Source organism: Ambystoma mexicanum, chromosome 6p (assembly GCF_040938575.1).
Source record: "Ambystoma mexicanum isolate Mex_15411 chromosome 6p, UKY_AmexF1_1, whole genome shotgun sequence".
Classification (NCBI taxonomy): Eukaryota; Metazoa; Chordata; class Amphibia; order Caudata; family Ambystomatidae; genus Ambystoma; species Ambystoma mexicanum.
This window is the reverse complement of record NC_090935.1, coordinates 741062384-741089385: the sequence shown is the minus strand read 5'-3', so window position 1 is coordinate 741089385 and position 27002 is coordinate 741062384. Positions and strand designations below refer to the sequence as shown.

At 45.8% G+C, this 27002-nt stretch overlaps 1 protein-coding gene and 1 long non-coding RNA gene across 3 annotated transcripts in view; one reads left to right on the top strand and one right to left on the bottom strand.

The window, feature by feature from the left end:
- ADGRV1 (adhesion G protein-coupled receptor V1) overlaps nucleotides 1-25924 on the bottom strand; it is a 2479945-nt gene extending 2454021 nt beyond the window's left edge. For both annotated transcript variants that reach the window (XM_069627623.1, XM_069627624.1), the window contains exon 1: nucleotides 25385-25924. In XM_069627623.1, the coding sequence (XP_069483724.1) occupies nucleotides 25385-25439 (55 nt within the window). In that variant the 5' untranslated portion in view covers nucleotides 25440-25924. The remainder of the gene's footprint in view (nucleotides 1-25384) is intronic.
- Nucleotides 1-27002, top strand: part of LOC138511752 (uncharacterized) — a 452837-nt gene that overhangs the window by 29809 nt on the left and 396026 nt on the right. The gene's annotated exons all lie outside the window — the stretch shown is intronic.

Here is a 27002-nt window from a genome sequence, read left to right as displayed (position 1 = left end):
ATGAATCACGTCCAGCGTGAGGGGGGATGCTTGGCAGGAGACACGGGGTCTGGCGGTAGACATGGGAACAACCACCCATGCTCTATAGACCACTTTGAAGTGTACATGGTCTTTGGCACCTCTTGGCCTTTATCGCTCCCTGACAGCTCCACTTGCCAGCGCAAGTACCCCGGTGCGAACTGCCTTTGATAGGGCGGGGGGTGGATTGGGGCGGTGGTCTGCAGACAAGACTCGTTTGCCGTAGGGCCTCACCAAGGAGAGGCCATCTAACTGCATGCAAGAGGCAGGCTGCAGGATCTAGTACATGGAAGGCAGGGGGGTGAGTTTATAAATACCTCAGCCTCCCAGGAGAATATATGGGTGCAGTTCACCCTGGAGACCCTGAACAAAGTGGTGTGGTAAGTATTTTTGGGGGAGGAGGCAAGGCCGGGAGGCTTGATGCCAACCCGCAAAATAACATATGTATGTCTGCTGCATATGGGTTCAACGGTTATGTGGATTGAAGGTGGGCGGCCAGCGTGAGGGAGGATGCTGGCCGGAGACATGTGGTGTGACAAGACAAGGCACAGGAAGACTATTCAATGGAGACACACTAGATTCATTTAAAAAATCAAAACAACCATTGTTAAAATATATGTTGGGTTTTATTTTAGATCTTAATTTCAATTGAACATAAATAATAAACATTACACATTGTAAAGTTGCGGTTGCAGCACATCCCGGGAAAAGCCGCGGTATTGTCCACTGTCGCTGGGGAAATGTTGTCTAATGGCAAGTACCGCACAGGCAGGTATTACTCTCCGAACGCGGTGTCCGAGCCTCCCGTGAAGCCACCAAGTGAAGCAACGATAGGCCACCAGCCTGTACCACCTGTGAAAATGAAAGATGCAAACTGTATTAAAATGACAACTTTCTTATCACTGTCGATTCAGGTACAAAAATGTCATTCTGCTTTGAAAAAAATTCTATCTAGAAAATGCACAACATGGAACCAATTTACATGCATTCGAATGATATGTAGATGTAGTTTTATATGTGGGAGACGACCATGAAATAGTAGTGGCATCACTGACATCACAACCAGAGTATACTTACTCGTTACTCGGATTACGCGGACGAACAGTGCCGCAAAGTTCGTGCATAAGCACCATCATCATCCTCAACACTGTCCGTGAGAGGCAGGCTTCCCTGAACTCTGGCAGCTCGGTGATGCATTGCGGACTTGGCTCGCCTTCCGAAATGTAGGCCAAGCACCCGGAATTTTCACGGCAGCAGCAGTTCTCCTCCTCAGTTGGCATTAGCTCGCACCGATTGCACGTGCACCAGGTGGAGACGCCGTCCATGCAACATGGTCCAGGCTCTTCATCCGTTGACTGGTCCTCCCAACTGCCGTCCGAATCCCCATCGTTTTCGCGTGCTTGCCTTTCCAGTAGTTCTTCCTCGGTGTACTCGGGCTCGTACATATACGGCATTATTGTAGCCATTGTGTGGTAAAGAAAGTAAAATAATTTATAGCGGTGGTACTGGTATCTGTTCACACGGGCTACAATCAACGAAGGTAGCTGACCAGAGCACAGAAACGAGTCACAGAATACTCAAAGTAACACAGCGAGAGTAATGGAATCGAAAATCTGCTGCTGTGTGTTGTGAAACGGTGTGTTTATACTTATTGAGGAAAGAGGCGTCCTGCCGTTTCCATGGCGACACTTCATTAGCTGAGGCGCAGCGATTGTTGACACGAAACGTGCTTTGGCGTTGGGAAATGGGCGGTACGCGTCTGCTGATGTCAGGCTCAGGGGCGGGGGATTTGATTTAGTGCCGCAAAAGCAGGTGAGCCAGGGCGATGCGGCAAGTGATAGGATTATCATAAAATGGCGGCTGATTTCGAGTGCGTTAATGGACGAAAAGTCGGGTAAGGTCCATAGGAAAGTTTTCTACGATCTACCGAGTTATGCTTAAAAACACATGGCCGAACCGTAGGGACAATAAAAAAAAAAGTCCCGGCACTCTCCTTTAATAGTACGCCATTTTATACTTGGGTGGACAGTTCTGCACGCCCTTGTAGCATCGTCCCCGTAATCAAAACCATTTTGCATATTTGTTTATATATTTATTTTTTTACAATATCAAATAATCAATCAGTACCTTCGCCTATTTTGTTGGCCAATCGTCAAAGGGCTGTATTATTTAAATATAGATTTTCAGAAGCTGGCATTCAAAGCGCTACACCACAAACGGTGGGGCTAGAAAGTCCATGGAAGCATGACCAGGTTTGGGATTATCCCGGCATGACACCACATGTCCCTTTGGCATTGCCACATCTCAGCTCATCACAAACTCGGGAGCAGCCTGGGTTTTCATGTGTCTGCCAAATGCATGGGATTGTGGATGTGTAGCCTTAAATATTGCAAATAAAATACTTTAAGAAAAATCATAAAGTAGAAAACATCTGAATAAATCAGTGTGCTTTTCAATTGCTGTCATTTAAAAACCGTGAAACTGAAACGAAAAACAAATAGCACTGCTCATGGGGGGGGGAGTCTGATTCTGGATGGGAAGACCAGAACCTCCCAAGCACATGGGCAGATCGCCTCAGCTACCACACTGCGAGGCTAATTGCTTCCAGAAAGGAATAAAATGCACAGTAGTTCATTATTAGTAGTTGGCTTACATTTTGAGTTAAATGTAATGCTGCTAATCACATTTTTTTTTATTGTAGTGCTTTAAACTCCCAAAACCACAAAACTACAGTAAAAAAAATGCTGTTGCCACATTGTCGCTGATAGTATACACAAGCTTAACGATGCCAAGCCATCGATAATTCGTCACTATGTGCTCAGGAAAAAAGCTTGTGGGTGGGCAGTGCAGTTTGCATCTAGCGCCACACTGTGGAGAGAGTGGAGGGATGCCATTCGTTTCTCTTTAGGGCTATCAGCAATGTGGTGGGGAAACAGAAATACATGACCTGGATGCCAATCTATGAGGCAAAGGGTCTTGCATCATGTCGAAGAGTGCATTGCATGTCGGGCAGAACAGAAATGCACCCTGCCCAACTTGATTTTCGGAGGAAAGCAGACATTATAATTACTAAATTAGGACAAACTTAAAGCACATACATATGTTTTATTCGGAAGACAGTTTAGCGCAATCTGCATCACTGGTCAAGTTTTTCAAAATGGTACCTGAGGCCAGATGATCAAAATGCTGTCCCTGCGTGAAATGGAGCAAATGAATCCAGCACTAGTGATTTAGTCCATATCTGTATTATCTAAAAAAAAAGAAACCGCTCATGCAAAAATGATGTAAACTGCTTATTTACTATATTTACTGCAATACATGAAAAGTAATGTAGTGAACACTTTGTGTTTTGCAGGAAACATTGTACAACAACATTCCGATGCATTTGTGCCCTAGTGCAAACCTTGAAGCAATACGGATGTTGTCTGTTACGTATTATCTAAGTAATTATTCGATGTTTAGCACTGGTGCAAATGTTAGATGATCTGGGCCCAGGTTTCAATAGGCAGATATTTCTTTCTGTGGCATGCTTGGTTTGGGTCTGTCCAGAGCTTTTTACATTCTGTCAGACCTGATGGCAATGTAATAACTATCATCGGCCCATTAGAGGGTCGTGTTCATGTGGCCAGCCATGTTGTGCCTCCTTGCTCCAGAAAAGCGAGATTGTTTTGCTTGATTAGCTATTTATGTCTGCCGACACAAACAATGTTGGGGGGGGGGAGCGGGACTTTGAGGGGATTACACAAGGGCCGATTCTAAACTGCCCCAAGTGGGCGGCAGCGCATTGAAAAGCGCAGCACTTCATTCCTCGAGAACAAATTGGCCAGCTGAAATGCTAATTGGCTTTCAGCAGAGCGAGAGGCAGACGGGGCTCTTTAGAGAACAGGCTGCATTTTTTCCTCCACTTCTGCACCTTTGTCTGGCTGGGAATGATGTGGAATGCATTTATGGAGAAAGCTCGTCGAGAGCCCTTTGCAAATGTGGGAAATTCCTAAAGCACTGACCAGCTCCCAACCAAAGTCTAACAAACACACACAACAGATGGCCGGAATAAGGCCTCCTTTAATCCTCCATGCAAACTGAAGCACCTGCTGGCCAGGAGAGCCGAAGCGGCCTGGGGCCTTCAGTGTGCTGCCCCGGCATGGTGCCACTGGCCCTGCACATTCGCATCCTTCAAATGCACGAGTTAGAAGGAAGAACGCCCCCTACGGCCTGTCATTCGGATAAACCACATCTAAACCAGATATTGTCACTTGCATTTTCAAAGTTACCACAAAAGTTGCCCTTGCATAAAATATTTTGCACATCTTTCTGCTGTAAAATCGTTCCCTTTCTGCTGAAAGAAAAGTACAAAGTTCTGTGTTCGAAGATATATTATGCTATACTATGCTGTGGTGCGCTATGGTTACAAAACGTCTGAATAACACTTAGATCCGGTTTGAGACAGACAGCACAAACACACACATAAGCACATCAATGCCATGGGCCCCACACGAAAGATGCTCCCTCACTTTGAGTGCTCATGGCAACTCTGGTAGTAGGCCCACGGCAGGGTCATTGAGCATGCACCGCCGGGTTTAGCCGGAAAGCTCAGGCCCGGCAGCTGCTCGGCAGCAAACACTCTGCGGCGGCTTCAATGAGCAGCCAGCGGCTTGCACCAGATTCCCACCAGCCCGTCGCAGCCTCTCAGCGTCAGGCCTCTAATCTCCTGTCTGGAGCAGTCACCTCACTAAGCGGCGGTTTCCCTCCGCTCTCTGGAAGAAGCTCTAATAGGCCACGGGGCAGTGGAGGCAGTACTAGAATGCAACCACCCCCTCAGTCCCCGCATGCCTCGAGCCTAGAGGGGACTATGAAACTGCTTGTTGCTATGCTGTTACTTGATGGAAATGTTGGATCATAATTCCATCTGATCTCATGGCATTCTCCCGCAATGCCCCTTCATTTAGCCTTGATCAGAAGAAGAACATGGGCCCCTTTACCACATGCCCACCCATAGACATCCAGGGTGAGCTCATGTTCTGCAGTGTATGTGCTGCTGGCATGAATGGTCCATGGCACACCACGGTGGCAGTGCTAGACTGAAGGCCAGCCTTGTTCGAATGAGAAACCTTGTTGGGGTAGTGTGCCGTTGGTACACTTGCCAGAGGAAAGCGCAAGCATGAACCCACATTTCTGCCAAGCCACGGTCATTTCGGGATTTTATCATTGGCTGAATATACATGAATCCATGTAAGTGGCTCATGTTAATGTAGCTTCCAGGCGACGATATTTCACCACTCGTGAACGGTGGATATCACAGGGGCAACGTGCTGGTCTTCGAAGCAAGAACACGCAGAGCAACAGAGGTTCGAATCCCAGATACGCACTTAGAAACCCAATTCAGGTATGGTATTAGGTGCGTTATAAAAAACAATTAAATTAAATTAAAATCATGCTCCCTCATCCCCATAGTGGTAATAGCAATTAAGGTCCTGGAGTTGTGATAGGGAAATAAATAGCACAAATGTAATACTATGGTAAAGGAACAAACGTTTCAGTAAATTAAATGAGGTTTCCTTTTATAGTATTTAAATAAAAAGGTTGTATTTCTAATGTAAGCATTTTTATAGTAAACTTGCTTTAACTGGAATGGTTTTATCATGAGCATATATTCGATGCCATGAGAAAGTAAATGGTTTCTCCATCTGTTAAATTGGATATGGCCTTTCATGTACATGTGCAGTGAGGAGCGTGGGCAGAACGTGTCCTGTTGAAAGAAATCCTGCTGTACATTGGCATCTCTGTTTCTTAAATGCAGACGCATGCGTTCTGCTGTTTTCCTGTCTGTTTCGGAAATCAGAATGCTCAGAAGACGTCACTAACAGCAGTTCTTGTGCACATTCCGAGCCTTCGGATGGTCTCAGAGGAGGTCAAGAAGTATTTCAATGTAATTGTATTTAAGCGTCTTTGCCAACACTGCTATTATTGCTAAACTGAGTGCACCAGCAGGGGACGTCATTTCACCAAAATGCCAGGGGTGGCGGAAGTGACATCACATGACCCTTGTTCTCTGATGTCATCACAGGAAGTGATGTCATTTGACCCCACCCCAAAGTGACATCACGGGAAGCGATGGAACACAACCATTTACCCCTTAACAAAACAGGAAGTGGCATCACATAGCATTGTTTCTAAGTACACTATGAAAAATATGGTTACAATATCACTGTAACGTGATATACATTTCATACAAGAATGGATCACCATATGTATCGGCAGAAAATGCAACTTGAGAAAAGCAAAATACATAGTCCGAAATGGATGCTTATTCTACTCTAAATGGTTTTTGGAGGCGTTTTGTCTGCATTGTGAATTTTAGGTGTTTCAGAACAGACTAAATCAGTGACTCACCCCCTGAAGTGTGCCTGAAATAAACCTTTAATGAGCCTAGCAATTATTGTATAGAATTCCAGAAAGACACATTATTTGGTATTCCTATTCTTTCTTATTTAGGTTCACTGCTCAAAGTGTTACACTTCTGGAACCCACCGTTTTTTTGAATTTTGTTTTAAGAAGCCTGAACAAGAAAGGCAGCCACTCTAGAAACAAAGAGTCACATGGCATTGGCCACAGCCCAGGACCTTGAATTTGCAGGGAAAAAAAGTCTTTTTTCTTTTTTTTTTTTAGGGGTAGCAAGGGAGACCTCGGGGGTCGCAAGAGCGACCTCTGGCGAACCCTAAATGATATCTCTGTGCACCAGAAGACTACTGATAGTTTACCACAGAGCTAAATATATGTGTCAATAGACAGTGGCAAGACCATTTAGATATTCCTTTATGCAAAAAACTTTGGTCACAATGTTAGTGCAGTTTAAAAATAAACAGTGTTTTGATGCCTTTTAATTGAGCTAGCTGAAACTGTTATAAATGCATTAGCTTTCAAAGTCTCAGAGAACATCTTCATGAGATGGTAACATGCAAAAGTGAAGGGGAGACACATTCTGTGAGGTTGACTTAGACTGGCATTCCCTTTTGGGTTGCGTTCGTACTATTACAGAGGAGCCGCTTGTCACTATGCAGGGTTTGGCCTCAGCCACTGAAATGTTAAACCCTGAACATGTTTTACTGCCAATATTACACAATTGATGCCCATTTGTACATGAATCATCTGACCCCCTCACCCCACTAACCCACAACCTCAAACACGTGCTTCTACTATTGAATCGCCCAGGCTCGTAACGGGGCAGCTCTCTGTAATGTGTGTTACTAGGAAAAGAAGCATTGAGAAAGCAATTGGTGTTGGCAGAGGTGGACTAAATATGCAGGCATTTGTCTGGCATTGGCATCATTTCCCGTGATAAACACGCACATGTCAAGCCATTGCCACCTTGCTCCAGGGGGCCCACTCATGTGTTAGGTATGGGCGTGAAATGCTATGGTAGCCACACCATATGGAAGGTTTAGCACTATATACAGGTTATTGCCGTTAACAGCCCATATACTCGCACCATTCCTAGTACATGTTATCAAAAGCCCATTTATACACACCATCACTGGCATCAAAGCCCCAAATACTCACAACATTGTTATCCAAGGTCAAATTCTCCCATCCTTGTCCTGGCAATGGCTAGGGACGATATCTGTGCCAGGTTCCATTATGCCCTGGTAACGTAACATGGGCAGATTTCATTCTGCTGAATAATCGTAGCAGTGCAAGATTCCATCATGTCAAATTAGCACAATGCTATTAGATCCCATTATGCCCAGTTAGCAAAGGAGAACCAGACTCCATATGCCAATTTAGCAGTAGGAACAGGTGTCCACATGTCTACTTAGAAAACATTGCTAGATGCCTGTGCCCAGTTGACACAACAGTGCCAGAGTCCATCGGTGCCATTTAGTACAGTAAAACCAGCTTACCACAGAGCAAAGCCAGATGCTATTATGCACAGGGAATCTTAGAGTATTTGTTCTTAGATTGAGTCTTATTGGCTCTTGTTGCACTTTAAAATTGTAAAAGCCGTAAAAGGTGATATCCTAAAATGTTATAATTTTTCAATCCTAAAGTTGTAAATTGTAAATGTTTAAATCTGTAAAACACTGAAAAATGTTAACATTCTAAATGTGTAAAGCTTTGTTTAGAATCAAACAATAGAAATAATAAAATCATCATTGTGCACAGTTAGCATAGGATGGCCAGACTTCATTATGCCCAGACAGCACAGCAGTAGGGGCATAGTCCATTATGAACGGTTAGCATAGCAGTGCCAGATTATTTTATGCCCAATTAGAACAACAGTGCAAGGTTCCCTTAGGCCCACTCAGCAAAATAATTCCGTGCACTCATGCCAGTTCGAAAATCCTTCTCAGAATATGTAATGTTGAATTAGCAGAGTATGTCAAGATGCAGTATGCACAATGAGCAGACCAGTCACACATTCCATTATTCCCAAATAGCACAGCAATGCCGCAACCCATTTAGTAAAACCACAGTTCATAATGCCCAGTTATAACAGTAAGGCCAGGTTCCAGTTTGCTACATTCCAGTATGCACAGATAACGAAATAAGGCTGGATTCCAGTATGCACAGATAACGAAATAAGGCTAGATTCCAGTATGCACAGATAACGAAATAAGGCTAGATTCCAGCATGCACAGATAACGAAATAAGGCTACATTCCAGTATGCACAGATAACGAAATAAGGCTAGATTCCAGCATGCACAGATAACGAAATAAGGCTAGATTCCAGTATGCACAGATAACGAAATAAGGCTACATTCCAGTATGCACAGATAACGAAATAAGGCTAGATTCCAGTATGCACAGATAACGAAATAAGGCTACATTCCAGTATGCACAGATAACGAAATAAGGCTAGATTCCAGTATGAACTGTTAAAATAGTCAGTATCCATTCCATCGGACACTTAGCACATTAAGACCTGACTCCAGTATGCCCAGTTAGCCTGGTGATGGTCCATTCCAGTATAACCAGTAAGCAAAACAAGGGCTAACTCAGTATAACCGTAGGCTAGATTCCAAACTTCAAATGAGCACAGTAATGCACATTCCAGTATGTGCTGATAGTAAAGTAATGGTGTATTACGGAGCGCGGGGTGGGTAGAGCAGTGGAATTTGCAGATCACTGCGCTGGTCTTATGCAAGTAAGTAGAACCTGCTGCTGGGGAGGGGGTTCTTACAAGACCGTGCTCTTCTGTCCTGGCGAGGGATAGAGTGAATTGGGGGTGAAGAACTGTTGTCACCCAGGAGCTATTTCAGTGAAGTGATGACTCTTTGTATGGTTGGGTACAGATTTTACAAAGAATTGCAGCAGTCATGGAGCTTTATATTTGTTGGTGATGTATTAATACATTCAGCCCAATTAGGAGTTCAAGCATGACTTTAGAGCCAGTTACTACCTTATCACCCCCTTTCCCAGCTAGATCCGCAGCTTCCGGGTTGTCGAAGTCTGGGAAAATGATTATCCTAAGGCCTCTTGGTATTTTCTCTTGCTCACGGTAAGTTTGGAGAGTGAATCTCTCCCAAAACGAGTTCATTTCCTTGGTGCAGAGTCGCTCTAATGACAAAATAAGGGCTGATTCAGTATAACAGTATGCTAGCTTCCAAACTTCAAGTGAGCACAGTAAAGCACATTCCAGTATGTGCTGATAGTAAAGTAATGGTACATTACGCGATGGCCCATTAGCACAGTGGAGGCATGGTTCCACGTGCCCAGTTAGCACAGCAAGTGCAGAAACCAGAATGCCCAAGGATTACTGTCAGATCAAATGTAATCCGCCCAGTTAGCACAGTAAGGTCAGATTCCAATATGCGCTCTTAGCAAACTACAGTCAGAACCCAGCACACTGAGTTACCCATTACGGGAAGCATCCAGGAGGCCCATTTATCACAGTAGGACACGAGTTCATAGGTCTACTTAGCACAGTGAGGGCCCATTCAAATATGCTCAGTTAGCACAGTCCGAGTGTATGCCATGAATCCAGTTAGTACAGTGACCCCAAATCTGCACAAATAGCACTGCAAGGACAGAGAAGATAGCCTCAGGAGAAATGTCCCAGAACCACCCCTCCCTCATCCCCACCCACTCCTTACAGGCTTCCCAGGCCTGCTGCCATTAACAGCACAGTAGATGCATAGGGCTGGGGGTTCAGGCTGGCTCTGGACGCCCGGCCTCTAACCTTCTGTCAAACTGGCCATGGGTTTGACAGAAGGGGCAGGGCTTTCAACTGAAAGCAAACGAAGCCTACTTGTCAGGTGCATCCATTCTGCCAAAACCTGTGTGTTTTTTGCGGAAGGGCCGGGACAGGGTACTCTTTCATACCGGTGGCTGAGTTCGGCCAGCAGCATCAGGCAATACCAGATTGGATGAAATCTCAACCATGCGGGAACAGCAACGCAAACATCTGTAGCTTTACACGAATGAAGGAAGGTCACTTACAGCACCTTGCAGCCACAACTAAAAAAGGAAGTTCCAAAACAAGAAGAGAGCCAGTTAAGAGAGACAGAAAAGGAGGGAAAAGATCACGAGTAAAAGAATTATTCCAGGAAATACAAAGTGACGATGAAAAGAGACAAAGGGCTGCAAAAATAAAATAAGGAAGAAAAGAGGAACAGAATGCCGGAGAACATGGAGGAAGAGTGACCGGCTGAAGAAATATTGCTAAAGAACTGAAAGAAAAAAAGTAATGTGATGACGGGAAATATAAAATGATACAAGGAAAAACAAACACAAGGGGAACCAATCCTGCTGAAAATGAAATAGGACGACGAAAAGAAAATAATGTCTGGGATTTGCGGGTGCGGCGAAACCTGATACTGACCAGAAGAAGCACAAGGAAGAGGAAAGGCTTCTAAGCGATGTGTCCAAACTTACAACCCAAGTGGACTAATTGGTACTATCGTCATGAAAAATAAGAGATAGAAAGTTAATTGCATATTTTCTTCCCTTCTATTTTAGAATACAGTAGGTACCAAATAAAAGAAATGTCAGAGCAAGGTTCTATACAAATATGTACTTTACTTAAACATAGACAACTAATAAAAACAGAAAAACCCCAGCCCTGTAAGGCGAGTACACAGAAAAGCCTGAAGGGAAGATATGGACAGGAATTAAATAGTGACAACACATAACAAGGTAGAAAAAGGTGATCAAACCAATCTCCAGGGCCCAAGTCAGGGGGACAAGGTACCTGGAATGGCTTGGAACGGGGCACTTAGTACAAAGGTTCAGAACTGCAGTCACTTAAGCAGACTTAACAGCGCCAAAAAGGCTTCTTGGCACTTCTCCTTGCAAGTGGAGAAATAAATGATTCCGTCCAGACATCTTGATGTAACATAACAGGTGGCTCATTTTGATAAGGCAGCCAGGTGTGTGAGGCATCAAGGGATTCAATCAGGGGTTGGACCGTGGCTTGCAGTCCCAAGACTGTCTCATTTTCTTCCTGGATGAAAAGTTAGTATGAGGAGCAACAGCAAAATGCCTGCGGTGATGCAGTTGGACTTAGAACACAGGGTGGATTCCCTTAAAGAATTGGAGCCCATTGCTATACTTCCCAGCCAGATAAATGGTCCACGGCCACTTGGAGGAGGCTTGCAACCGCGGCTACAGTGGGCTTCCTGTGGCCCAGCTCTTTGGCAGGAGCCAGGCATTGTGTTCTTCCAGAAGGAAGCCACAGTGTTCACCCGATGCATCAATCTCCTATTATAAGCTTATCTAGGACCCTATGCGAGGGCACTTGGAACGCGATCAGGTCTAATAAGATTCAACAGGGTGAAGAGTGCTCACTCCTTATGTAGCAGAACGAAATCTGATGGAGGATTGGTGGATGTCCATGCCTGTCTGCCAGAAATGGACTATTGTCACGTTGCAACATTACAAAGTGTTCGCTCTGTGCTCTGACAGACCCAGAGTTCTTAGTCTGCGTGAAATCACATGGGTTCAATAGAAGTGATGCTAAGGGCATTTTCCAAGCTGGTAGAATGTTCCTTCTTTGGGGCACTTGCCTTCTCGCCACTCTGAACTCTGCTCCATCCTTGTCTGCTACAGAAAAGAGTGTCATGTGCAATTGTCTTCCCTAAGCCTGCCAAACACCTGGCTGTCAGGTTGCCCTGAAATGCCCACTAGTCCAGCCCTGCTCAGTAAGCAGCCCTTCCACACCGGTGAGAGGTGTCCAGTCCTCATTCAGGGCACAAAGAACCTCCCGAGAGCAGCTGCACAAGTTGAAAGTTCAAACTAGAGGGAAGAAGCTTTCAGCATATGGCCCATTCATCTTCTCAGCATGAAAGCTAGGCAGGCAGACAATACCTTTAAACAGCAAATTCGTGATTGACAATGCTGCCAATTCCTTTTACACAACCATATTCATCTTTCATAGGATATAGCTTATCTTTAATGCAACCTAGCCTCTAATGTAAAGGAGGCCACGGATCCGCCACCAAGGAAGTCAATGGACATTGCACTGATCTGAAGACAACTGTGGTTTTCCATCCACACATTTCCAAAAAAAAGCAAATGTGAAATTGTTCCATAGCTCTATTTCTTTGCACACCTCAGACCAATTGCTTTAAAGAAAAGCGTCTTTGGTATATGAGGCCTAAAGCTTTCAATGTTGGATATTACCAGCAGATATGACAAGCAAAAACACTCTGCCAATGTAAGCTGTCAGAGTGGATGGGGCTGCACTGCCAAAAGGGGGCTTCATTGCTGCTATAATGCATTAAGTTTCAGCAGGTTGGTGAAAATATGTATGATATGATGGGGTTCCCTCAGTGCCAGGTGAGCATTAAAAAAGGAAACACGTGTGAAACGTGTACACTGTCTCTGCATTTGCACCTTTGATGCACATACCTGCGTGCATGAAAGATGCTCAACTCGCATAAGTATGTACCGTTGCACTGTATGAATGGTAGGGGTTATATTACCTAGTAGCCAGGCCCCAAACCAGCTCCATGCCCCCACTCACATTACATTTTAGCCACAGAGCCTGCGTGGAGAATGAGCCTTTTGGGAAGCACACGCTCAGATGCAGAGGAAACCCCCCTTCCATTTGCACAGCAAAAATCAAAGGAGCTCGGGAAAGTACTCCCCATAGATAGCATTCTGTCACAGGGGTGGGGGTGTGAACGGACATCCACATACTGTAAGGTATGACATACCAGCTGTACGTAAAATGGCGCATTCAGAGACAGCACAATATAGAGGCTTTTGAGAGGGGGGGGTAGTGTCAGCTGGTGCACACCAGGCCTGTTCATGTTAGTGTCAGTGGTGGAGATGCACACACGTGCATTCAACGGTACTGGAATGGCTCCATTCCATTTTGACTGACGGTTGCGGGGCTGTGATCTTCTGTCCTGTTGATTGTTTCACCCCTGACTGAAGAAGTCCTCGTGTCTCCTCGCTCTCACCATCATATTCAGTGTGCATGTCTGGCCCCGTTCCTAGCTGATGAGAGCCTTCAACCTTCAATTTTCCACGCATGCGGATGACGCTCACGTTTCACTCCACCTGATTCTGGGCCTCGTTTAATCACCCTTAGTTTAAGCATCAGCAATCGGGTGTGTGCGGCCGCACTCACATCTAAGCATAGCGCTGGTGTGGCCATCAACAATGAGTTATGACATTCAGACTACTGGAGAGAAGCTATGCTTTGCTACCATATCCCGTACTCGGATGTAAGAATTCAGGGCATCAAGGTGGCAGTGACCTTTTTCTGGTTCACAAATGAAATCTGAAGCTATTTCTTTCTTTTTTAAAACTACAAATCCTAAAGTATGTCCTCCCCTTCCTAAACTCACACAATCGCATCTATACTCTTGTATCGGCACATCTTAGTAATGGCGATGTTATTAATCTGTGAAGCTTAATTCCTCGTCTGAAGACATCAGAGAATACAGAGTGCCGCTGATCGACGGACTGCCTCCCTGAAAGTGGAGAAAAAACATTAGAGAAGGGTCCCAGGAAGGTCAGGCGGGTTGCGGAGATTAAAGGAAAAAAGACCCCGCTTCTCTCACTCTGTGCTCAGGAGCAGAATCAACACCTCCCTGTTCCCCACGTGAGACACGAATGCTGCGCCTGGTGAGTGTCTACAGGAATAGCGGTCTGCGCTCTTCATGTATCAGTCATCACGTGTTCTTTCACACTTGTCTAGAGTCGCAGACTCACAGCAGGATGTGTGGTAATGATCACAGAGTGGCATAAACTATAGGGCCTCATTACGAGATGGGTGAATAGCTCCATGGCTGCCTCCCATACCGTGCCCGTGTCCGGTCTCGTTCAATGGGGACTTACTGGTGTAGTCCGACCCTGGCAGGACCGGTGAGTCCCCATTGAACTAACCATTCCCCATTCCCATTTGAGCCCCTATGGGGCTCGCGACTTGCAAACCCGTTATTAGCACCCTGGTCCCTTAGCGGGACCCGTAAGGGACGTGTGGTCAGACCACACCTTCCTTACGGTCCCCGCCAAGGGACCTTGGAATCGGGTAGTAAGGGATCACCGGCACCGGTCTCCTTACCAGTGCCCGGTATCCCTTACCGCCCAGGTCGTAATGACCCCCATAGTCTCACTGTAAAGGGTAAGGGTGACCATGCTAGTGTTATGCACAGCTACTTAATAGGTTGTATTCCGTATCTCTCTCTATCTCTGTTTCATCTTTCCCTCCATGACATGCTTTAGTTTGAGTAGAAATGAATTGCAGGATGAAAATAATTCTGGTATTTTGCTCTCAGTTCTCACATAAATACTTTTGTTCACCAATATGCCAAATTATATGCGTAAACAAAACATTGTAAAAGCATTTATTTTTCTATAGCTATTTTAATATTCTACAGTTACTCACATATTGAGTTCGAGAATGAGGATCTTGCATCTGTGACATATTAACACCTTCCATAGGCCTGCTCCCATCAATCTATCCTTTCCCAATAAACAGCAATCCGTGTGCACAGGCGTGGGGCGCAGGCCCCAGCCCTGTGGTTTGATTTACACTATCTGAATCCCATCTAGTGTCTGGGATTAAGGCAAATTGTGCATGTCATTATATGGTGCCTCCCATGCGCCTTCATCCCACTGGGACATATGTCTGAATCATTGACTACATTCCAGTCTTTTCAGGCCACTACAGACATCCCTAACGTTGAAAGGCCCCACCAGTAACAGGCTGCCAAGTCCAGTGTTTGTTTGCACCAATGCACGGTCAAAGCTAATGACATTTCTGTTAGTGGATCTTTCTCCAACAGATCTGCTCCACATGGTTCAGTCACCCTAGGCTTTCCCAAATGATTTCCTATCTTCTCTAGCCTGAATCTTGAACATGCCTAGGATTATGCTCCATTTTTGCTTCATATGGCATTCACCCATTATACAACCACCATTAATCCAAAAAAAACACCACCACAATAAGAACACACCTAGTTAGCTTTTCACTCCCACCACTTTAAACCCAAACAACCCTATTTAACACTGCAAAAACAACTCCACGCCTCGAGGGCTGGGAGCCTGATGGGTTTTCAGGATATCCCTCATTAATATTCTTAAGGAAATATGTGTATACATTTAGAATCATTGTATGCAAATTTACCTCATGAATATTAATGAGGGGTATCCTGGAAACCCAACATGGATCCCGCTCTCGAGGCCTGGAGTTGGACAACGCTGCTTCAAAGCATCCTTCGCCTAACATGGTGTCAGCCAAACTGATTCAAACACCCTGGAGACCACCTAGTGGGAACTCAGTATCATGACTACACTGTGTGCCTTGCTCCTTTTAGTACATGGCAAACACAAGCCACAAGGAAAAGCTATGAATACATGATTCAAGAAAGGAGGGGTTTCCCAAAACAAACGGTCATAAACTAAAATGCTACGGACTACATTCCGGCAAATTTAACAAAAAAAAGTTAAGTTGCAATATGTGCAACAGGATTTACAAAAGCAAAAGAGCTTTAAAACATCAGGATACCATATACTCTGCTAAAAGTCTTTGATATATCTGCAGAAATCCCTGCCCCAGAATCTCAAAGAAACGCCCACTCGTCAGAACTGACCTTAACTGAAGAGGTCAGGAGTTCAGAGCCAGTATTAAACTGAAACTAAATCTCATCCTCACCCTCTGCCCCTGCTCGCGTTGCTCATTTACCTCTAACCTTTATAAACATCAAGCCAGTTCTATTAAGTAGGTAATCACAACGGTGTCCGGTTAATTTTTCAAAAACATATTTTCGAAATGCAATTTTGTCGAAAACAAAATGCAGAAAAAAAACATTTAAAATGTTTTTTTTTTATTTATATGTTTTTTTGTTTTGTTAGTAAAAAAAAAGTGTCAATAAAAAAACGGGGGTTTGGGGGGAACCCCCCCATTTCAAAAATAAAATTACAAAAAAAAATTCAAGAAAAAAATGTCGCCAACATTGTGTCTAGAAAATTGCATTCCGAAAATATGGCATTCGAAAAAGTCACTATAAACCAATCACAACACTTGTCAAATAAATCAAGTGCTCTAGACTCCCCCAGGTACAGACCAGGACACTTGCCCTATCCATAGCATCCAGACAAAGCCCTGCTAAAACAACCAATGCTGAGGGCATCGCATCCCAATCTGAAAACCTGACTTCCTCCAAGAAAAAGTAGAAGGAAAGGTCCTCCACCAACTACAAAGACCCTCATCAACAAAGTAACACCTTAACTGATCAAGTGTCTAGTGTCTGACACCACATCTGGATGAGTCCATGGTTGAGGACCTAACAAAAATCTAGAAAGCATCCTAGAAGATGTCTGATACTACTGTGGTGATATGCAGTTTATGACATGGATGAGCGTACCCTCCGGGTTCACTTCTTCTACAATCACCGAAGTATTTCACCCCCCACTAGAGTGGATCCACTTGTTTCTGTTGCACGGGTCTGCCATATCACCCATAATTGAAATGCTTGCTTGCAACCACTTTCTGACATAGCCTTCCCAATTTAAAATGGCGGGTCTGTGTGTGCTTCGATGTCAAATGGATCCCCCTCGGGGAGGATGGTGGACGTCTAGAGCCTTTTGATTAGGTCTAGACTAATAGGCTCGCTGCTGCTTCCCTGCAGGATTTCCACCTGAGAAAAATCGCACTACCACCAGTGCCAATCTGAGCTAATCTGATTATTCACACACAATTACAGGATTACCGCTGGTCCAATGACAACTGTGACATTTGTGTGTGTGTTTATTTACTTAAAACTCCTTTAGTCATCCAGCATCTCATGCAGAAGGATGTATAAATATTAAAATCATGAACATGAGGATCTTGTGAGGTTTAAGCAGAAGGACAGAAAGAAGACAAGCAATCTTTCAAACTGGGTGCATTCTTTTGTGCGTCGATGAGCTACATTGCTTCCCTTATGTCTTCCCATGTCTATGTTACTATGACCTTTTCTTTCTCTTTCTCAGAACTTAGAAAGGGGCCCTATTCTCTGATCACAGGTGCATTACTCATTGCACTTGCAGATCAAATTTTCCTTCATTAATTAGATTTCTTGCAAAAAGGCAGTTGCCCTTTTGGTGGTTACACTTATCTGATAACCGTGTAGTGAAGGAAAGGCCCCAGCATTATTCCCTATGTTATGTTATGTTATTTTATGTTATGTTATGTTGATTCATACCGTGCGCCGCTGCCACTCCATGGTCCCCAGGCGCTGTTGTGGCTCTGAAAAGTAAAGTGGGGTGGGTTGATTAAGGAGGTAGAGATGTATAAGACAGGTGTTGTGCTCATCTGTTGATGGGTGTAGAACCTGGGGTACCTGTGCTTGTGTGCTTTCTGAGTGTGCTCTGTTTCGTACGCTGGATGTTTTTTTCTGGATGGGCGGCGTCCAGTGATTGTGTTTTTGGGGGTTGACGGCTGTTTGGGTTTGTGAGTTTGCATGAGAGTTATGGGAGGTTTGGGTGTTGCAGCAGGATGGCACAGTAGTCACTTGCTTGTGTGTGATAAGTGTGTGGTGGTTGAAGGTGGAAAAGGCAGTGGTTAGTATGTTTTTGGGTGGTCTCCGGTTATTGTTCAGCTACGCTATTGTCTTTTTATAGGGCTTTCACCTTTGCATAGGAGTTTGGATTCTCCATATGGTTTGGGCATTTGATGGGGTTGAAGTGCCTCCCTGTAAGATAGATTGTTGTGTAGTACTCGCTGATCCGCTTTTATCCCGGAGAGTCAAATAACCGGGTTTTTAGCTGTTTCTGCAAGGTTAGGTGGTCTTCGAACGTTCTGATTTCCTTTGTATCCCTCGCTGCCCATCCGGGTGATAATGCTTTGTTTCCTCATTCTGTCTGATGCCAGAGAATTTAATATGAGATGATGTCAATTTTCCCAGGGCTCCTTGCGTGCTTTGCAGCTACGCCCATATTTTTATCCCATCTATTTCTCACAGGATTTACTTCAATGAGGATTGGTTTGGCTTTGAACCAGTCCCCTTTCAAGTCCCCTGGATAAAATATCTCAAATACAGTAGATTTCTAAGTTGATTGATGGCAGTAGTCTGTCTATCCGTACTTCGCTCTTCTCACATTCACGGGACTGAGGATTGCAGTGTGCTTTTGGCCCTGTATCTATATGCATTTGCTCCATTATGTAGTACAATGTATTTATTTGCATTATTTGAGAAATCTTGCTACATCCGCTTGTCTTTAACGTCTGATTTGCATCTCCAACCGTGCTAAGAAGCCTCATTTTGAACCTTCTGTCTATATGCATTTGTTAACATACAGAATAGGAGCCTTCTTGAGTCTGTCGAATATCGGTTCATAACCCGCTTCTGTCTCAAGTAGTTTGGAAGGCAGTGAACTGGGCCCAGAGACATTCCGCTTCCAGATCTTTCATTGAAATCAGTTTTCAACGCCCAGATCTCACACCTGTAGGATAAATGCATGCATTACCGTTTATCTTTAGGGGAGTCATTTCTCACCACGTAATCTGGCTTCAAAGAAAGAGAATGAATTATTGTTAATTAGTTATTATTGTTAATTAGTACCCGGCGAGAGTGAAGCAGAATGCAACACGCATTCTGATTGGCTCTCGCCGGGTCCTTACCCGGCCGGGAATCCCTCTGTCGGGATGGATTCCTGTTCCATGGCGGCGGCCATTTTCTTTTTCTTTTTTTCTCCCGAAACGCTGCAGCTTTTAGTGCCCCGGTCACGCAATTTTTGCGGGCCGGGGTACTAATAGCAATATAACCCTCGCGTCGGGGGCATTACTGACTCTGGTGATGCCCCGGGGCATTATCTGAGTCGGTAATGCCCCCGACGCGAGGGTTATATTGCTTAATTGCTAACTAGATGAAGGAGGTGACTTGTACAAGTTTCTCTTTCTCAAGAAAAAACATCTTGGAGCTCATGTTGCTCCTGAGCGTAATTTGACAGTGGGAACCTGGTATGTTTGCACTCAGCCTGGTCCCCGCCGGCAAATTTTCATCATTTGCACTGTGGGGTGCAAATGTAAAGGGCAAAAGTCGGTGAACATGCCCTTCACATTTACACTCTGCAGTGTAAAGTGAGCAAACGCTGCCTGGCACAGCAGGAAGCGTTTACTTTTCTTTATGAGCTCCGCTTTCCATGCTCGCATGTCGGGGAGGGTTTCATTTCAATTGGGAACGCTGCTTAGCATGTCCGCATGTTAAGCAGTGTTCCCAATTGAAATGAAATCCTCCCCGACATGCTCGGTTTCATTTCAATTGTACACGCACCCTACCGTGCTCGTATGGCAAGGAGCATGCACAATGGATGCCTACGTTTGGGCCGGCATGAAAATCCATGCCGGCATAAATGCTGGAGCATTTGTATGCAGAAAGGCAGCGGAAAAGCAAGTTGCATTCTGCCCCTCCTCTCCACTATACAAATGAATGAAAATGAGCCGTGGCGTCAATGGAAGGCTTGCCCTTTATTTAGTTTTTTCTCAGAAAACACTTCACACACTTCTAGCTCACTCGAAATACACACAGCACACTCCGAACACACACACACACACACACACATAAGCACCTCCGCAAATGCATGCATGACAACTCCCCCAAAGTGAACAAACGGAGCCCTGCCTTAGACCCCGGTAAAAACGGCAATACCACCATATTCACCTTTCACATGGGTAACAGGATGGGTGATAGGTTATTTATAACGCGCTTAATACTCAGAGGTTTCTAAGCGCGGACCTGGGGATTGAACCTGTGTTACTCCGTGTAGTCTTGCGTTCAAGGCAAGCACGTTGCTGCTGAGCTATCCTCCCGAGGATGGGGTGCACAAACTGTCCCGTTTGTCATTGCACTTAATTACGAGCAAAACTTCCCAATAACGTCATAGGTCATTCCCTCCTCATTCTGCATTGAAGGGTACTGTGACATTGCTTTCAACCCTTGCCCATACAACAGCCCTCAATTGCACATCCAACTGCCCGAAACAAGAAGAACGGTGACCTGCACCTGATTCTTTTGGGGGCTGTTCCTACAGTTTCTTTACTGTTCACTCATCTGCCGCTAAAGTCTCCTTGTAAAATTGCTCTAAATGGCAGAATCTTGTGGCCAAATTAACCTCTTCAACCTGCAGTTCTCTCCCCCCTCTTTAACAGGCCAATTGCTCTCACTAGCTGGAGCTCTCCTGCACACCTTCGGCCTCCCCTCCGTGTTCTCCTTCTCGATCTGTCCCAGCCTACACCCTTCTGCTCACCCCAGCGGTGTCCCTCTTCTCCGGACCTCACTTCCCTCCTCCTCTTGCAGTGTAAGGGTGGTTCTCCACCAGCACTATCTATCACCCGTGAAACGATTGGCTTTGTCAATGCTGTTTGTATTAGTTGTTCCTAGCACTTTCTCAGCTGCAATACTGCTCCTTCTGACGTGGAATGCTGAACACAATGCCTACCCCCTTACCGCATTCTGGGTCTGGGTTCTCGAAATAGGGACTTACCAGGTCATTCCAATCTTGGGGGACCCGGTAAGCCCCCTTTCCGAGAACCATTCCCCATTCCCATTCGAGCCCCCATAGGGCTCAATGGGAATGGGGATGGAGCTAATAGCGGGCCCGCTATTAGCTTCCTGGTTCCTTAGCGGCTCCCGCTAAGGGCGCCTGGTAAATCAGCATGAGCAACTTCCCAGCTTGTGGCATGTCTGGTGGGTCATTTGCAGAAGCAAATTACTTCACAGTAATTACTTCGAATTTGGACTTCGATGATTTTTTATTGGGAGTGGCCCCCCATCCCTTTCACTACTACCCCTATCCCAAACTCCACACCACACCCTTTTAACACATTTAACCCACAACTATCGATTTAAATCGAAGTAAGTTGGAAGTAATTGCTGGCGTTAAAAGCACAGGATACCATCTGGTGTTAAGTGCTGACTTGTGAATCTTTCACCTGCTGCGCCAACATTTCTATGAGAATGTTGTTCCATGCGCACTTTACACACAGGGGCCGATTCTCAAAATGCGTCCAGGGGCAAGTGATGGGATGGGCTACCTCATGCCCTTCACTTGTGGCAAAAATAGTTGTCCATGATACACACAGGTGTGCACTTTCGGGACACCATTCACCCCTTTGCGCAACTGATCGAAGCAAGGGGTTGAAAGGCAAGGCTTCGGCATGTGCAGGCACATTCCAAATATACAGACAGCAGGTGCTTTGACGTCCACCCAAACAAAGCATTCCCTTGAACCAGTTTGGCACAGGCGCAGTGGGTGTGCAATGCACGAGCCGGTCAGTGCTGACGCTTTCGGGCATTTTCTTTATGAACTGCTGCTGTCCCGCTCGCATTTCTATCCCTTATCTAGGGATAGAAATGTGTGTTTACTTTTTTTGACATTTCACAAAGACGGGCACTTTTAGAGCCCATCAATGTCAAACGCCCTCCCAGCACCCGCTGGAGAGATGCGAGTCAGTTCTACATGACTAATGTGCTCAAGGGGCCGGCATGCACATTATCTGCACTCATGCAGAACCCCTCAACAATGTGCACGTCCCCTCTGTGAATAAGGCGACTGTACATTTCCAATTGGGCTCAGAGTGTTAAAAGAAACATTTGTGAATAAGACAAAAATTGCATTTTGCAAACCGCTCCTCGTGCAATTTGCTCCTATTCTACTTTTCCTTTGTTGCTCGCCCCCTAATCTCTCTATTGGAAACCTTTCACCTTCCTTTTCAATAAGTGAATTTGCACTGACCTGCATCCCCCTCCCCATTAAACACATAGGCTTATGTAATCTCTGCAAAAGCGCTTGTTTTGACAAGATGCCGTGTGCGTTGGAGCCCGTTGACAGGTCAGTTTTCAGAAATGTTTTCTACATTGTATTTTATAAGGTCTTGCCGCCGCCAGGCTGTGCACTGCCTAAGCATTTCGCAATTACACCATACAATGGGCAAAGGTGCATCAATAATGAACGGTGTATCATTTTCCCCGTTGGTTTGCATAGAGGATTGCACTTAATGAGGCGCTGCTGCAGCCGCCAATCAACAGGCGCAGCAGCGAGAGGGCGTTGCCAACTTCAGACCAGGCCCTGATGCTCTGCATGCATTACAGGTCACACACTGTGGCTCAGGTGGCCCTCCACACGGCAGGTCATGCGATATGGGTTGACAGTGGTGGATGTAGAGCAGATATGATGCATCGCAATAGCAACAGGGGGTGCAGCCCACCAGGGGGGAGAGGATTGGGGGATGTGTGAACAATTGTGCTTTTCAGAAATCAGGAGGGGGGGGGGCACATGTCGGGAGAATGGTCTAACGAGTTTAGGAAGTAGTAGGTTGTGGACATTGGTAAAATCCTGTTTTTGCCTTTAGCTGAAGGCATATCCGAAGGCATATTTAATTCTGTAGCAGGGCAATGTAGATGGTCTCAATGCATTGCGGTACGGAGACCCCTTCCCTAATGTTCTTAGAAAACATCTTCTCTACAACCAAAATGGCTACTGTTAGTGCTTCGGTTAACTCTTTGGGAGTGGAAATTGAATAATCCCAAATCCCAAGCCTAAAAATCTGCAGATCATTCTCTGTTTTTGGAAGTCAAAATACTTCCATTCTTAAAATGTTGGAAGTAAATGGCTTCCCTGGCAAAAAGATCTAAGTAGGTTTTAAGGTTTAAGGTTTAAAAAAAAGACAGGTAGAATTAGGCAGCCCGCGCACAGCCTCAGACTCATCCCCCACTCTCTAAACCGCAAATCCCTCTCAATCTGCCCTTAGGCTCACGAGCACTCCGTGGCTTCCCTTGCCCGAGCGCAGCTCAAAAAGCAAACCAATGCATACACATGTGGCTGCCCCATCAATCACCTCCTCACCAACGCACACCCTGCACATTTACACACACACGCACATCACATTCAACACCTCCACCACCATACAATCACACAAACTCAAAACAACTCCCTTTCTTCCTGCGTAAAACAACAACAATCGTGAGCTGGAACCTTTCTCTGTCCACAACCTCACGCTCCCCAGACACATCGACATCCTCTTCTTGTTCCACACCTGCCCTCCATTGCTACACACCACACTACCCAAATCCTCCTCTACCATCATTCCCTGTGAAAAATCCGATCTACCCTTCTGCACTGCACTAGGCAGGCCACCCTTAATTTCAGAAAACCCTCTCCCACACTAAACTAAGCCTATCAAATCATTCTTTGGCCCTAGCTCTACTCACACTAATTCTTGCCAGCACTATTTCCTCATCTAAACTCTTAACTCGCTGCCTCCCCATGCAAGAGGGGCACATCTTGGCGTTTGGTTTCCATCCCCTAATCATCCCAAATGGTGACCTCTGCATGTCAGAGTGAGTCTCGGAGCCTGGTTAACTCTTGCCAACCCTGCCCTGAACCAATCAGCACCCCGTGCCTCTACAGGAAAATGGCAACCTCGAGGGTTCTGTTAAATCTCTCCACACACTCATTACCCTGGGGTGGTATAAGGAGGTCAACAAGTATTGAATTCCCAAACTGGATAAAAATACCTTCAGCTCTTTCGCCATGAAATGCGGTCCATTATCTGATTTGATTTTCTTTGGGATGGTTTCTCTACAAAAGATAGACCCCAAGAATCGTATGATCTTGAGATATGAGATATGCCACCTAACTGCCCCACATTAGACCATTTGGAAAACGTATCAACCAGTACAATTAGACAGGCATCCCATGTCGCTAAAGTCGAAGGACATAATAAGTCTGTGCACAGAATTATCCTGCCTTCTGCTTTTCAAGTCTGAGAACAAAACCGGAGTGGAGGCAGCAACTGGATATGAAAAGTCCCAATCTGGTCAGCGGAGTGCATGGGGGAGGCCGGGGGGGTGCTCCTGTACATGATCGCAGAAACGAAACATGCCACCTGCATGTTTTATAATACTTCAGAGGCTCCACACCTGAAAGTCTATTTTGAACACTGGGCAATCTATGGACATCGCCCACTTCCTGCCTCACATTGTTTCAGAAGATATTTGTACTTTTACTAATCTTAAAAATAATCCCAGAAGGAAAGGTTTAACTGAGGCAGTAGCTCAAGTGGCTGCGTCCTGGCCCTTGCCTGCCGGAGACACAGTGGCAGAGAATTGGCGGATCCTTCCAAATGGCTTACCATACGAATGAGCAAAATGTTTACATTTTCGTAGGACATGAAAGAATGCAGGCATTTAAAAAAAAAAAAACATTTTTAGAATACAATACTTGCAGGGCCACTCGCCACCCCTCGCCGACCCCTCCCCACCCCCAACTGTTAGAAAATCGGGTTTTCGGGTTAAAAATGTACGGTTACTTATAAATGTGGAGTTGTTCACACTGAACTATTCATGGAGAATCATAAACAATTGGTAAATAATTTATAAAATGATGTTGCCATATTTTTCATGATTTGTGAGAGTTGTTCAGAGTTTTAGTTCTGCGTTTGCTTCTTGATTTATATAGGGTGCCGTGACTGTCAATAACGTTGACATCCTCTGTCTATATTATAGCCTGGGAGTGACTGCATCTGTGGATTGACCCACCTATCCTTCTGCATCCGTTACATGCGGCGCATACAGTAATGCACATGGCCTTGCTTCTGTGCCCCTATACCCGTCACACCACAAGAAGTCCCTCTGCTTATATGGAGCGCTGGATAGCGCGGGCCAGACTCGGAGTCTGGGTACCTGGCGCTTTATCATCACGTGAAACCGGTTGCACGGGCACCGCAACCAGGCATGATTATTTTAGGAATGTAATTGGTAGTTTGCTACCCAAACACCAGCTTGGTCCTCACAACTGTGCACACCATCACCAAAATCAGATTCCGGAAGTTTCTTAGTAAATTGCCGCTGTTCTCAGGCTCATAATATTACGCACTGCCCTGTAAGCATACACGGCTGTGTGGAGAGCCACACGATGCAAGCGGAGACTTACTTCTGGAGCCGCGACGCTCGCTGCTGCCTGGCTGCCCGCTCAGTGCCACAGGCATGGTGGCGGCAGGCAGGCTCCGGGCTCCAGCCTGGCTCGGCTGAGGGTTAACAGTGCCCAGGCAGCCCCGCAGCGTTGGCTGGATTGCACGCCGAGATCCCACTCCGGTGATGCGCGCTCAGGGGAGCTGTCCCGTGTACTATGCGCCGTGGAGCCCGAAGCGCGCACATAATAAGTAGCCTCTCTTGCCAGACACACATGCGTACAAGCCGAGCCCCCAAAGTCTTCATCGGCCTCCTGCGCGGGCTGGGGGGTCGGCACGGCTCTGTTTATCTTCTGACATCCATGGCAGCCTCCGGAGTCGCCATTCACCGGCAGCCCCCTCCCCCACTCAGTAATCAGCTCTGCAGCTCCTCATCCGCGGGTCACATGTTGCAGGGACCTGCAGAAGGCACGGAGGCCGGCCTGCGCTGCGCGGTGTACACTCCGCTTCTGAGTGGCGAGGGGGAGAGACGGCGCGTCCCAAGGTACCAACAGCGCCGAGGACCCCCGTCCACTCTCTCCTGGCCCACCGAGGAGGATGCTGCCAGGGTAGCAGCAGTGCCCTGGCCCTTCCAAAGATCGAGCGGGCTCGGATGCACTTCCGTATGAAACTTTATCACTGTGTGTTCCCCGGCGGGCCCGCTCGTAATGTGTCACCTTACAACCTGAGCGCAGGGCTATCAAATGGACTCGGTCTAAGGCGCCTCTATTGTCTGGTGACATCCGCGACTGTGGGGTCCGTAGAGACAGCAGCTACATAAAAACAACACGACACGGCCGTACCCTTGACTGCCTCCGTTTTTATACACTCAAAATAACAGTACAGCTTCACAACACACATTAAAACCTTGTTATGGTGTCTGTCACTTATGTGTCAAAGTGTTTATAATATATGCCACTCTTTCATGTGGAAATTAATTGTGCTCAGGTAATACGTAAGATATCGTGTTTATAGCTCCAGATTGTAACAACTGTGTTTGGATTCTCTATTCCCTCCAGCTCCTACAATTCCTACTCACAGTTCTTAAGTTGTTTCGTCACCTCTTTGGAACATATCACAAATATAAATATTTAACTATATATGCCTCTCTTTTCTTAACTTCCTAAACCCTCTCCCTGACAGGTTCAAGAGTAGCGCTCTACCCAGAATCCTCTCAGTAAAAACATTCTGTCAAAGTGGCCGGCACCTATGAGCGGCTGGACAGCCTCTCAGAGGCAATTGAAGTAGCCATAGGCAGGCCTCCAGCCGTGGTGGGGCCGGTGGCATGCAGTTCTCAGGGCAGTTTCTAGACAATATTGCACCCAGGGCGAAACACCAGAATACACCCCTCCCCTTCACATTGCTCCTCTACTGCTGCACTGCACTGCACTCCTGCTCCAAAATCATTGAATTATTGCAATGTAAATACCGTTTTATTGACCGTTATTTAGAATTCATAAGTAGATAACGTATACAGCAATATTTTAAAGAGAATTTCATTTTGTCTCAAGTTTTTGTTTGCTGTCTAAATGAAGGGCACTCTCTTCAATGAAGGTTCAGCAAAAGCATCTATTGCTGCTGCTGTAATTGTCATGGGCGCTA